This window comes from Cetorhinus maximus, chromosome 18 (genome assembly GCF_964194155.1).
Source record: "Cetorhinus maximus chromosome 18, sCetMax3.hap1.1, whole genome shotgun sequence".
In the NCBI taxonomy this organism is placed as follows: Eukaryota; Metazoa; Chordata; class Chondrichthyes; order Lamniformes; family Cetorhinidae; genus Cetorhinus; species Cetorhinus maximus.
Genome location: NC_135896.1, coordinates 7,360,100 through 7,374,532, shown reverse-complemented (window position 1 = coordinate 7,374,532; position 14,433 = coordinate 7,360,100). Strand labels below are relative to the sequence as shown.

Below are 14,433 nucleotides of genomic sequence, written 5' to 3'. Positions count from 1 at the left end.
CTCTGTCGGCCATGAGGTAGATCGCTAAATCACCATCGCCAGGCTCCATGATCCTGACGTTCACCTCCTGCAGGATCAAAGAGAGAGATGCATGGGTTAGCATGGGTGTACTAAGAACCTCTCCTGGTTAAGTCTGAAGGCCCCTTCACGCATTAAGGAGAGTGCTGGCCACCACTTGGATGGTCAGTGTGTAGTGCGCTTATTGGCTGTCTGAAACTCCACTCCACTTGTCCGATTGGCGGCAGCTTTGGCCATTGGGCTGTTTGCTGTGCTCTCAGCTCAGGCACAGGCATTCTCCTAACCCGCACTGCAAGGCTGCACTGTTAGCTTGAACCATAATGGATACTGGCCCAAACCTTAATAAAGACATTGCAGGGAGCTGTGAGATCCTCCACCAGCGCCTGCACCACGGCCACCTGACGCAATAGGATTCTCCAACTTGCCCAATTGGCCAATTGCTCTGCTGCCCCCCCTAAAACGCACATTAATTTGCAGTCTGTGCCCGAGGGGTGAAAGGTTCTGGAGCATTGACGGTACTTCCAAGCTTTTGCGTTGTTTGAGTGGGCAGAAAAACTTCAGAGGCCTGACTCCCAGCAGGTCAATGGAGCTGCAGCTGAATGGTCTCAGCTGTGGAGAATGCTCACTTTTGACAAGCTTTTCCAAGTGCGTGGCCGCTTCCCTCACCCCAACACCACCCCACCCCCCAGCATATGTTTGAGTATTTCCTTCAGTCTGTGCTGCCTTGCCCCCCCCCCTCCCCCCAGCCTGACCCGCACTGGAACCCTTGCCCCGGCACCACACTGAAAGCGACCAGCCTGTGTCCCCGGCGTTGTTTGCAAGCACTGCACAAGGTTGTGTGCACCCACCTCCGAGTTCTCGAAGGGCCGAGTGGCCTACTCCTGCCCCTAGTTTCCAATGTGTTAAGAGAAAGGTATATCTTTAAGTTTAATTTGTAATTTTGTATTTGTGTTAAGAAAAGGGGAAGTTGAGTTTTAGCTTCAGGTTAAAAGATGCCTGCAATTTAATGAAGATCTTATGGCACTTGAAGGGGAGTTAAAGCAAACAAGAGTAGAAAAAAACTGTGCTGTTGCCTAGCAAAGGGGCCCAGAGAGAGAGACACACACACACACACACACACACACACAGAGACACACAGACAGACAGACAGACAGACACACACACACACACCAACCATCAGTTTAGTTGAGGCCAGGATTCCAGAAAGGCTGGACAACAGAGGAACGGATAGCAAGTCCCAAACTAAAGTTGACACCAATTGCCAAGAGAGGCTGGACAGGAGAGGAAGCTGCAGAAGCAGGTTCCAGAAACCAAACAAGGAAGTCCCCAAATCCAGGGGAGTGGAACAGGAAAGGTCCCAACAGGACAGTCTAGTCAGAGAACAAGTGCAGGAATCTGGAAGAGGTTCTGTTCTGTGGAAGTGAAAGTAAGGAGCAGAGAGGAGGGTTGCAAGAGTGCCAAGCTTAAAGAGAAGAAAGCTGCAGGATGCAAAGTTAAAGCGATATAGGCGTGTGAGAAACCAGAAGGTCCAAGGTCTGTAACTCTTTACCCTGGGAATGTGGAGCAGTGGTGTTCTGTTGGCATGGCTGAGTCAGTGAGAGAGAGAGTGCATGGAAGTGCACATGCCAATTCAGGGGAGAGGAACATTGGAAGGAGAGTTCGAAACCCTGGAGGTGAATCCTTGTGGACGGTGTCTGAGAGACAGCGTCATCTGGGAGAAGATTCCAAAGCGAGTTCTTCGAGAGTGGAGATTGGAAACCCTCGTGTGAAAGAGGGCGTTCAGTGAGAATGGTTGGCTCACGGTGTGACAAGTGTCTGGCGGGTAGTTGATGAGGGATCCATCGCATTCTGTTTGGGTGGCACCCTTCACTTGGTTTCAGAGTGTGGTGTACCTGACCACAAACCGCCTATTGGTTTACATTGACTGTGTACTTACTGTGAACTTTAAAGTATAAGATAGCTTGTGTATCTTTTGTTATCCTTACAAATCTGTGGATATCTGTGAACGTATAGTTGTGGGTGGAGGAGCATTGTAAGATAGTTCATCTCTTCTTGTTTAATAAATGTTTTATTCTTTTGTTAAAAGTTCATCAGCTGTTTGGTAGCCACTCTCCACATATCTAAACAAAAAATCAAAGTTCAGATCTATCAAGCCAGGTTCCACCCTGAGATCTGACTTGTTCAGCAGTAACATCAACTGGGATTATAACACTGCAAAATAAAAGCTCATGATGTAGGGGGTAATATATTAGCATGGATAGAGGATTGGTTAGCTATCAGGAAACAGTAGGGATCATTTTTGAGTTGGCTAGCGTAACTCGTGGAGTGCCACAGGGATCAGCGCTGGGGCCTCAACAATTTGCAATCTATATCAATGACTTGGATGAAGGGACTGAATGTATGGTTGCTAAATTTGCTTATGACACAAAGATGGGTAGAAAAGTAAGTTGCGAAGAGGACATAAGGAGACTCGAAAGGGACATCGGTTAAGTGAGTGAACAAAAATTTGGCAGATGGAGCATAAAGTAGGAACATGCGAACTTGTCCACTTTGGCAGGAAGACTAGAAAAGCAGCATATTATTTAAATGGAGCGAGATTGGAAAACTCAGTGTTACAGAGGGATCTGGGTGTCCTGGTACATGAATCACAATAAGTTAGTATGCAGGTACAGCAAGTGATTAGGAAGGCAAATAGAATGTTGTTGTTTATTGCAAGGGGAATGGAATATAAAAGTAGAGATGTTTTGCTCCAGTTGTACAGGGTATTGGTGAGACCACATCTGGAGTACTGTGTACACTTTTGCTCTCCTTATTTAAGAAGGGATATAATTGTGTTAGAAGGTGTTCAGAGAAGGTTCACTCAACTGATACCTGTAATGGGAGGGGTTTACCTTACAAGGAAAGATTGGACAGGCTGGGCCTGTATCCATTTGAGTTTAGAAGATTGAGAGGCGATCTTTTTGAAACATATAAGATCCTGAGGGGACTTGACAGGGTGAATGTTGAAAGGATATTTCCCCTTGCGGGGGAGACTAGAACTAGGGGACACAGTTTAAAAATAAGAGTCTCCCATTTAAGATGGAGGTGAGGAGAAATGTTTTCTCTCAGAGGGTCATGAGTCTTTGGAGCTCTCTTCCCCAGAGAGCAGTGGAGGCAGAGTCAATGAATACCTTTAAGGCAGATAGATTCTTGTATAACCCAGGAGCCAAAGGTTACCGGGGGGTTGGTGGGAATGTGGAGTTTTGTCCACAATCAGAGCATCCATGAGTGGCAGAGCAAGCTCGAGGGGCTGAACAGCCTACTCCTGCTCCTAATTCATGTGTTCAGACGGAGCAGAGAAGTTCAACGGGAAATTTAATACAAGTCTTCAAAATAAGTAGAAGCTGTTACCACTGACAGAGAAATTTTTATACACAACGAGTTGTGATCTGGAATGTACGGCCTGAAAGGTCAGTGGTAGCGGATTCAATAGTAACTTTCAGAAGGGAATTGGATAAATACTTGAAAAGGAAAAAAAAACTGCAGGGATATAGGGGAAAGTACCGGCCCGTGGGACTAATTGGCTAGCTCCTTCAAAGAGATGGCACAGGCATGATGGGTTGAATGGTCTCCTCTTGTGCTGTAAGTGGCTATGATTCCTTTCTTTATGAAGAAAGCTCACTAGAGCTTTGCGATTTTTATTATTTAAGCTCCACAGTAAATCCGATGCTCCGCCTCTTGCAAGTAGCTGTCACTAGTTTGTGTTTCAGTGGACGCAGGATTAACTTACTTTTCCCTCCCCTGTGTCTTCCACAGTCGATGGTCCGCCAAACTGACGGGTCGAAGCCATGCCATGCCCCACATCAAGACGTACATGAGGGCTTCGCCAGACTTTGGAGAGCTCGCCTGGTTTGTAGTCACAAGGTGAGAGGCCTTTCTGGTCGACGTCAACAGAAGATGCTAGAACATTGTTCCTCTTGCTCCTATTAGTGGCATTTCTGTCAGTTGTGGCTCGCTGGGGCAGTTCTCCTGTCTCAGAGTCAGGAGGTCCCGGGTTTAAGTCTCACTTCAGAGACCCGAGCACGTAATCCAGGCTGATGCTCTGTGCTGCACCGTCTGAGGTGTCGTCTTTCAGTTGAGACATTAAACCAAGCGCCTCTCTGCTCTCTCAGCTAGATGCAAGAAAGATCCCACGGCACCTTTTCGTGGCACCTGGTGCCCTGGGCAATATTTATCCTTCAACCAACAGCTAGTCGTTTGGTAGTACAGAACTTGAGTATGGCTGAAAAAAGAGAATTGTCAAAGCTTTTTGTCTTGCACTCATCAGGACACTTTGCACGAATACCACAAAGGAAAAGGTGTTCTTGCCAAGTGTCCTGATGAGTGCAAGACAAAAAGCTTAAACATGTCTCTTTTTTCAACAATACTCAACTAACATCATTAAAATTGGATTTCTTGGTCATTTATCACATTGTTTGTGGGATCTTGCTGTGTGCAAATTGGTGAATATGTTATGACACTGACTACACGTCAGTATAACTTCACTGAATGTCTAGTGCTTTGGGCCTTAAAGTCATAGTCATTTTGGCACCGAAGGAGGCCATTCAGCCCATTGAGTCCATGCTGCTGCTCCAGACCCATCCAGTCAATCCCATTCCCTGCTCTATCCCTGCAAGTTTATTTTCTACAGGTGCCTATCCAATTTCCTTTTGAAACTATTGATCATCTCTGCTTCCACCACCCTCCATATCCTGAGCTTTGTGAAAGCTGTGACAAGTCCTTTTCCAATTGCTTAAATCATCTCAAGTTGCCCCAAAAAAACCTCCCTACCATCCACCCAATGTTGAATTCATTTCTCTGGCTGAGTTGTGCTGCAACAACATTCCATTGACTCTTTAGTCTCCGTCCCTCCCTCCCCCCCCAACGCCCTCATCCCATGTCTTCTGCTTACCCATAGGCCTATTCTTTGTGCCTTGAACCTAAAGAGTGAACGCTGGTTCGCTATTTCTCAGGAGAGGTCAAACCCAAGTTCAAATCTTTCCTCACACGACATTCCGTCCGTGTGCGCTCCCCAGTGGGGGTGGTGCACCTCACTGAATAGCGACAAGGAGTAGGAAGCCCTGGCACCTCGGGTGAGAATTGGGACCAAGCTTGTCCATGATGCCCTCTGCAGCCCAGGCTCCAATATGAACAGGAGCTGCTTTGGCCAATGCTGGTGGCTGTAGGGATATAACTCGAAAAGCTTTGAAACAGGATGAGTGAGAGTGAAGAAAGGGTGGTGACCCATAGAGAAGTATTGATCTCATTGCATGCTGGAAAGAAACAGAGAAAGAAAGACTTGCGTATGTTTTGCTATTCACGACCACCGGGCATCTCAAAGCAATTTTCAGCTAATGAAGTTTTTTTTTTAGTGTGGCCACCGTTGTAGTGTGGGAAGCACAGCAGCCAATTTGCACACAGCAAGCTCCCACAAACAGCAATGTGATAGTGACCAGATAATCTGTTTTCTTGTAATGTTGATTGAGGGATAAATATTGGCCAGGACATCGGGGGGGATGCCCCTGCTCTTCTTCAAAACAGTGCCGCAGGATCTTTTACGTCCACCCGAGCAGGTAGGTGAGGCCACGGTCTTAACATCTCAACTGAAAGACGGCACCTCCAACAGTGCAGCACTCCGTCAGTACTGCACTGGAGTGTCGACCTTGATTTTCATGCTCAAGCCCTGGGAGTGGGTCTTGAAACCAGAACCTTGTGACTCAGAGCCAAGAGTGCTACCAACTGGGCAACTGCAGACACTAAAGTCAAACATGCAAACACGCTCCATGTGAAATGCTCAATGCCACTCGCTCCCTTGGTGCGTGACTAAGTTACTGAGTAAATACTCCTGCATTTGCCTGGCTTTGTGTTCCTGTACAATTCAATACTTAATCCCTGTCAGCGGAAGCATTCGATCACTATCGGAGATGACGTGTACTATCATCGAATTCAGTACTCGTTGTGTGACTTGTACCTCATAGATTGTGTGTCATCAGAACCAGTTGCAGCTGTTTGAAGTCTCTGTTCCTGATAGCTATAACTGGCATGCTCATCAGGGAATGTTGAACAAGCTTGAAGCTCTTTTCTCTAGAAAAGAGGAAACTGAGGGGTGGCCTAATGAGATGTCTTTAAAATTATGAAAGGGTTTGATAAGGCTGAATGTAGCGAAGTTATTTCCACTCATGGGGGAAGCTAGAACTAATTATGAAAGGGTTTGATGAGGCTGAATGTAGCAATGATATTTCCACTCGTGGGGGAAGCTAGAACGAAGGGCCATAAATATAAGATAATCACTAATTATTCTTAATAGGGAATAAAGGTGAAACTTCTTTACCCAGGGAGTGGTGAGAATGTGAAACATGCTACCACAGGGAGTGATTGAGGTGAGTGGCATAGATGCACTTAAGGGGAGGCTAGATAAACAGCTGAGGGAGAAAGGAATAGAAGGTTATCTTGATAGTGTGAGGTGAATGCAGTGGGAAGGGGCTCGTGTGGAGCATAAAGACCAGGAAGGATTAGTTGGGCCGAATTCCCCTTTCTGTACAGTAAATTCTATGTAATAGGAAGGGAACCTACCATGCCTGACAGCCTGTCATGGCTGTGAACTACTTTCACACGAAAGGATTAAGTTATGAAGATAAATTGCATAAACCTGAATTGCATTCCATTGAGTTTGGAGATTAAGGGGTGATCTATTTGAGGTGATCAAGATGATTAAAGGATTAGAAATAGTAGATAGAGAGAAACTGTTCCCTCTGGTGGGAGAGTCCAGCACAAGGGGGCATAATTTTAAAAAGAGAGCTAGGCAGTTCAGGGGGTGATGTCAGGAAAAATGTCTTCACGGAAAGGGTTAGAGTAAATCTCGAACTCTTTCCCAATAACATATTGTCGAGGATGGAGGTGGGGTTATTGGAAGGGGTGGAATTGAAAATTTCAACTGGTAGGTTCTTGCAAGGATATTCACGGATATGGAACCAAGGCGGGTAGAGGGTGGATGATGGGGATCAACCATGATCTAATTGAATGGTAGAACAGGCTTGGAGGGCTGAGAGCGGAGAGTGAGCCTGCGTGAGAAGGGCAGCGGCGGCGGGAGATAAAAATCATCGGCAGAGATCCCCTCCAACCTGTTTCTACCTGTCAGAGCTGAAGTGTGACGTCAAAGGAAATTGATGGGTATCTCTTCCGTATCTCTTTTGATTGGCCAAGTGGTTTAAATTAGGAGACGTTATTACAGCTGAAGAGTACAGTTAAGAAATTCAGTTTAAAAATTAACATCCAAATTAATTAATTAAATAGAATAGAGATGGCTGGGCAGGTGATGTGTTGCAGCTGCAGTATGTGGGAGCTAGTGGGTGCTGGTGTGATCCACGGTGACCACATCTGCAGCAAGTGTTGGCTGCTCGAGGAACTTTAGCTCAGAGTTGATGAGCTGGAGTCCGAGCTGTAGACACTGCGACACATCAGGGAGGGGGCGAGTTACCTGGACACCTGTTCTAAGAAACAGTCACACCCCTTAGATTAATTACATCAAATTTGGACCGTGGTCAGGGACATGAGGGTGTGACTGCGGGTGAGGCAGGTATGGGGATCCAGAATTAAGCTTTGGAGAGGAGTCTCAACCAGTGCCCTTGCCCAGTAGGTATGAGGTTCTTGCCCCGGGTGTGGATGAGGGCACAGACTGCAGGGAGGATGAGCGAACTGACCAGAGCACCATGGTACAGAGCGTCATTCAAGTGGGGGGAGAAAAGAGAAATGTAGGAATAGGGGATAGCATAGTTAGGGCAATAGATACTGGTCTCTGCAGCAAAGACAGAGAGCCCCGAAGGCTGTGTTGCCTACCTGGTGCCAAGGTTAGGGACATCACTTCTGGGCTGGAGAGGAACTTGGAGCAGGAGGGGAAAGTTCCAGTTGTCGTGGTCCATGTCGGTACCAACGACATAGGTCGGACCAGGAAAGAGGTTCTGCTGAGGGACTATGAGCAGCTCGGGGCTAAATTAAAAAAGCAGAACCACAAAGGCAATAATCTCTGGATTACCACCTGAACCATGTGTAAATTGGCCAGGGTAAATAAGATTAGAGAGGTAATTGCGTGTCTCAAAGGCTGGTGTGGGAAAAATGGGTTCCGATTCATGGGGCACTGGCACCAGTGCTGGGGAAGGAGAGAGCTGTTCCGTTGGGACGGGCTTCATTTGAACCATGCTGGGGCTAGTGTCCTGGCGAATCGTATAACTAGGGTTGTAGATAGGACTTTAAACTAATTAGTGGGGAGGAGGGAGGGTTCAATTGAAGGGAAATTTTAAAAATCAAAAAGAAACGAGAGAGCAGAGGTGCAGGGTTGTGATGAGGCGAATGATAATCAGTGTGACAGGAAGGTGCAGAAAATATAAGCAGAAGAGTGCAGCAGAAATTAGAACCAGAATGAGTAATAATGATAAAAAGTCAAAGCTCAAGGCTCTTTATCTGAATACACGCAACATTTGTAACAAGATAGGTGAGTTGATGGCACAAATAGAAATAAATGGATATGACTTGATAGCTATTACAGAGACTTGGTTGCAGGGTGACCAAGGCTGGGAACTCAATATTCAGGGGTATTCGACATTTTGGAAAAATAGGCAAAAAAGGAAAAGGTGGTGGGGTAGCTTTGTTAATAAAGGACGGTATCAGTGCAGTGGTGAGTAATGATACAGGTACAAAAGATTGGGATGTGGAATCAGTTTGGGTGGAAATAAGGAAGAGCAAGGAGAAGAAGTCACAGTGGGAATCGTCTATAGGCCCCCGAAGAGATGCCTTACTGTAGGACAAAATATAAATCGGGAAATAATGGAGGCATGTAAGAAGGGTGCTACAGTTGTCATGGGTGATTTTAATCTGCATATTAACTGGACCAGTCAGATTGGCAGGAGTAACATGGAAGGTGAATTTGTGGAGTGCATCAGGGATTGTTTCTTAGAGCAATGCGTTGCAGAACCTTCCCGGGAACAGGCTATTTTAGATCTAGTAATGTGTAATGAGGTAGGATTAATAAGAAACCTTGTAGTTAAGGATCCTCTAGGGGGGTAACGATCACAACATGGTAGAATTTCAAATTCAGTTTGAGGGCTAACAACACGAGTCTCAAACCAGTGTCCTCAACTTAAATAAAGGCAATTACGGAGGTATGAAGAAAAAGTTGTCTAAAGTGGGCTGGGAAAATAGACTAAGGGGAAGGTCAGTGGATGAACAGTGGCAGGCATTTAAGCAGATATTTCATAACGCTCAGCAAAAATTTATCCCGGTCAAAAAGGAGGACTGGATGAGAAGGATGAACCATCCGTGGTTAACATAGGCGGTCAAGGAGAGTATCCAATCAAAAACTAAGGCATATGAAGCGGCGAAAACTAGTGGTAGGCCAGAGGATTGGAAATTTTTTAGGAACCAGCAGCGGATGACTAAAAAGGTAATAAAGGGGGAGAAAATTGATTATGAAAGTAAATTGGCAAGAAATATAAAACCAACAGCAAGAGATTCTACGGGTATATAAAAAGAAAGAGTGGCTAATGTGAGCATGGACCCTTGGAGGATGCGACTGGAAAATTTATAACAAGGAAATGGCAGATACTTAAACCAATATTTTGTATTGGTCTTCACGGTGGAGGACACTGTAAACATTCCAAAGATATCAGATAAGCAAGGAGCTAATGGGAGGAAAGATCCTGTAACTGTCTCTATCACGATGGACAAAGTATTTGAGAAACTACTGGGACTATAGGCAGACAAGTCACCAGGACCTGATGGCCTGCATCCAAGGGTTTTAAAGGAAGTGGCTGCAGAGATAGTGGAGGCAGTGGTTGAAATATTCCAGGACTCACTGGGTTCCAGGAGGGTCCCGGTTTGGATTGGAAAACCACTAATGTGACGCCCCTGCTCAAGAAAGGAGGGAGACAAAAAGCAGGAAACTATAGGCTTAAAATCTGTCATTGGGAAAATGCTAGAGTCCATTGTTAAGGAAGAAAGAGCAGGACATTTAGAAAAGCTTAACACAATCAAACATAGTCAACATGGTTTTGTGAAAGGGAAATCATGTTTGACAAATTTGCTAGAGTTCTTTGAGGATATAACAGGCAGAGTTGATAAAGGGGAACCAGTAGATGTGTATTTGGATTTCCAGAAGGCATTTGATAAGGTGCCACATAAAAGGTTATTGCACAAGATAGAAGCTCACGGTATTGGGGGTAATGTATTAGCATGGGTTATTGTTTGGTTAACACACAGAAAACGGAGAGTCAGGATTAATGGGTCTTTTTCAAGTTGCAAAGACGTAACCGGTGGAGTGCCACAAGGATCAGTCCTAGCCCCTCAATTATTTACTATCTATATGAATGACTTGGAGGAGGGGGCAGAGTGTAATGTATCCAAATTTGCTGATGATACAAAAATAGGTGGGAGGACATGTTGTGATGAGGACATAAGGAATCTGCAAGGGGATATAGACGGGTTGAGTGAGTGGGCAAAAGTTTGGCAGATGGAGTTTAATGTAGGAAAGTGTGAGGTCATGCACTTTGGTAGGAAGAATCAAAAGGCAGACTATTATTTAAATGGAGAGAGACTCCAAAAAAAATACAGCACAGAGGGATCTGGGTGTTCTTGTGCATGAAACACAAAAAGCTACCATGCAGGTACAGCAAGTAATTAAGAAGGCAAATGGAATTTTGGCCTGTATTGCTAGGGGGTTAAAAATAGGTAAGTCTTGCTACAACTGTACAGGGTGTTGGTGAGGCTGCACCTGGAGTACTTGTACAGTTTTGGTTCCCGTATTTAAGAAAGGATATACAGGCATTGGAGGCAGTTCAAAAGAGATTCACTAGGCTGATTCCTGGGATGAAGGGATTAATTTATCAAGAATGGCTAAACAGGTTAGGCCTTTATTCATTAGAGTTTAGAAGAGTGAGGGGTGATCTTATTAAAACGTATAAGATTCTGAGGGGGCTTGACAGGGTAGATGTTGAGAAGATGTTTCCACTAGTGGAGGAATCTCAAACTAGGGGACATATTCACAGAATAAGGAGACACTCATTTAAAACTGTGATGTGAAGGAATTTCTTCTCTCAGAGGGTAGTGAATGTCTGGAATTCTCTACCCCAGAGAGGCTAGATCACTGAAAGTATTTCAAGAGGAGGTTTTTTGAAATATCAGGGAGTTACGGGCTATGAGGAGCTGGCAGGAAAGAGGAGTTGAGGCCTGGGGCAGATCAGCCACGATCTTATTGAATGGCAGGGCAGGCTTGAGGGGCTGAATGGCCTATTTCTTATGTTCTTACGAATGTCCTCTTCCTGTTCCTATGGCTGTTCCATAATGACCTTTTTAGAATGCACAAAAGAAATCAGCAGACAGCAGCAAGGCTCAGGAGATTGATTGTGTGCGAGCTGCGTGTGATGGAGGGGCCAATAATTCCGACTGCTTCTGTTGTTGTGAAATCTCCAAGTGTTGATTAGGTCGGGAGCACTTGATATTATTATTCCCTCTGTCTGCACTATTGACATGTTGGAGAAAATGACACATTTCTTAGATTGCAGGTCACAAGCACCATAAACAGCGATCGCTTCTGATTGTCTGAAGCTGATTTCATTTTGCGTGTAGAAGAGCGCGGGTGTGGGGCTGAATTATAATTTAAAGCTCGAAGAGCGGGTAAAGCTTACATCACTCACTCACCCGACACAATAAGGAGCAGAAAAGTTATTGCCGCACCACACATACACTGAGGGCCCACAAGAGCCTCTGGACAGCCCGCTATGTAAGACCCTTTGTGGTTGTGATATTTTGTGGGGAAAGGATTTTGTTTTCACTTTGCTCCAAAAAGGAACTGGGAGGGGGCCAGGGAGCTTTTGTTTTGATCAACAGAAAACATTGTTACTGATCGTGGTGCTTTTGTCTCAGACAGGCCTTTGCACTGAGAATTGCTATCTCCCCCCTCCACCACCCCCATGGCTTTGCCTCTCCCTATTTTTGTAACCTCTTCCAAGCCCTACAACCCTCCGAGATCTCTGTGCTCCTCCAACCCCGGCCTCTTGAGCATCCCTGATTTCAGTCGCTCCAGCATGGGCGGTCATGCCTTCAGCTGCCAAGACCTTAAGATCTGGGATTGTCCCCCTGAACCCTGTCTATCGCTTTCTTCTTAAAGATGCTCCTTAAAAGTCTTCAACCAAGGTTTTGGTTAATTGCCCCGATCCCTCAATATGCGGCTCACATCAAATTTTGTTTGATAATGCTCCCATGGTGTGTCTTGGAGCATTTTACCACATTAATGGTGTTACATAAATGCAAGTTATTATTAGCCTGAAGTGTTTGCCTCCAGTACCCTAGCTAGAAGTCCATTCCATGGAATGCTCTTCCATTCTAAGTTTCTGTCTTTTACTTGTTTCAATTTGTTGACCTTTGTCCTGCTGTCACTGTTGAATTTTTAAAAATCTTTCATGGGATGTGGGCATCACTGGCAAGGCCAGCATTTGTTGCCCATCCCTAACTGCCCTTAAACTGAGTGCCTTGCTAGGCCATTTCGGAGGGCAGTTAGGAGTCAACCACATTGCTGTGGGTCTGGAGTCACAGACCAGGTAAGGCCGGCAGATTTCCTTCTTTCCCTAAAGGAATTCCATGAATGAACCAAACAATCAGTGATGGTTTTGTGGTCACCATCACTGATTTCAATTCCAGATTTCATTCATTGAATTTAAATTCCACCAGCTGCTGTGGTGGGATTTGAACCCATGTCCCCAGAGGATTAGCCTGGCCCCCTGGAGTACTAATCCAGTGGCTTTAGCACTACGCCACCATTTCCTCCAAGTAATGTTGTAGATTTACTCAGTCCATATCATTTATTTTCACACCTCTCTGAGGGATGTCCTTGCCTCCTCTCAGGACAGAATAGTTCATGTTTCTCTGTTCTTTTGTCATTCAGCTTTCTAAAGCTAAAAAGAGAAAGAAAGATTGGGCATTTCTGTGACCTCTTCCACAACCTGAGGACATCCCAAAGTGCTTTATAGCCAATGATGTACTTTTTTGACGTATAACACTCACTGTTGTAACGTAGGAAACCCGGCATCCAATTTGCACACAGCCAACTCCCAACCAAACAGCCATGAGATAAATGACCAGAGAAGCTGTTTTTAGCGATGTTGGTTGAAGGATAGGTATTGCCCAGGACAACAGCTGTTCTTCGAAATAGTGCCGTGGGATCTTTTATGGCGGCCTGAGTGACTAGATGGTTTATCTTAACTGGCTGCATGAAGATGGATTTTAAGTGTTTGGCACTGAACTATACCCCTTGTTGCTGTGGTTGAGATCATTTCGAAATAGCTTAAAGTAAAAAACTGGCTGTGTAAGAAACATATCAGCTAAACAACACGGAGAAACAGGGGTCCCAAAGCATAAGCCTTAAATTTTGTACCCAGCTGCTGGGAAAGGAGAGCCAGCCACTTATATTTCCTGGACTCCTCAGTGCACCTTTAAATTTCTCCCCCTTTCAGGCTGCACACTGTCATTTGAGCACAGTATGGCACTACCTTCTGGTAGGTGTTGAATTGCTGAGTCGCAATGCAAATCTAATCAAACTGACGGTTCTCGCTATTCAAGCAGATGCTTGAAGCAATGGGAAGCGAAATGAGATTGCTGAGAAGGACAGCTGAACAGGGAACTCAGCATATTAACTCTCTTATTCATTTACTGCTCTGTGAGACTGAACTCCATTACAACCATCAGAGTGTCTGTCTGTGTCTGTCTGTCTGTGTCTGTCTGTCTGTGTCTGTCTGTCTGTGTCTGTCTGTCTGTGTCTGTCTGTCTGTGTCTGTCTGTCTGTCTGTGTCTGTCTGTCTGTGTCTGTCTGTCTGTCTGTGTCTGTCTGTCTGTCTGTGTCTGTCTGTCTGTGTCTGTCTGTCTGTGTCTGTCTGTCTGTGTCTGTCTGTCTGTGTCTGTCTGTCTGTGTCTGTCTGTGTCTGTCTGTCTGTGTCTAGTTTGACTGACAGCCTGATCTCTGGGACAGTAACTAAATTCATAGCATTAAACACCCTAAAGATTTATTATAGTCTGAAATCAAAGGTAATTTAAATCTCATTTATAAAATGTGTAAATGTAATGCAAGAACAATTCTGCTTTTTTCCTCCCGTTGCCTCCATTAACTTCTTGTTAATCCGTTCCCTTTATCCAGAATTCCTCCTGTCTTGTGGCAGCACATTTGATCCCAACGTTATTATCCTGTATTTTCTGGCCATGACTCAAATGATATCTCCCTCGCTTCTAAATTGGAAGGGTGTGTGTTCAAGTCCCACTCCAGGACTTGAGCGCAAATACCAGGGCTGACACTCCAGTGCTATATTGAAGGAGTGCGCCACTGTCAGAGGTACCATCTTTTGGATGAGACATTAAACC

General features: G+C 45.2%; 1 protein-coding gene across 6 annotated transcripts in view; it reads left to right on the top strand.

The window, feature by feature from the left end:
* Positions 1-14,433, top strand: part of tdp1 (tyrosyl-DNA phosphodiesterase 1) — a 120,029-nt gene that overhangs the window by 53,984 nt on the left and 51,612 nt on the right. For all 6 annotated transcript variants that reach the window (XM_078562036.1, XM_078562035.1, XM_078562034.1 and 3 more), the window contains exon 13: positions 3,814-3,921. In XM_078562036.1, coding sequence (XP_078418162.1) covers positions 3,814-3,921 — 108 coding nt within the window. The remainder of the gene's footprint in view (positions 1-3,813; positions 3,922-14,433) is intronic.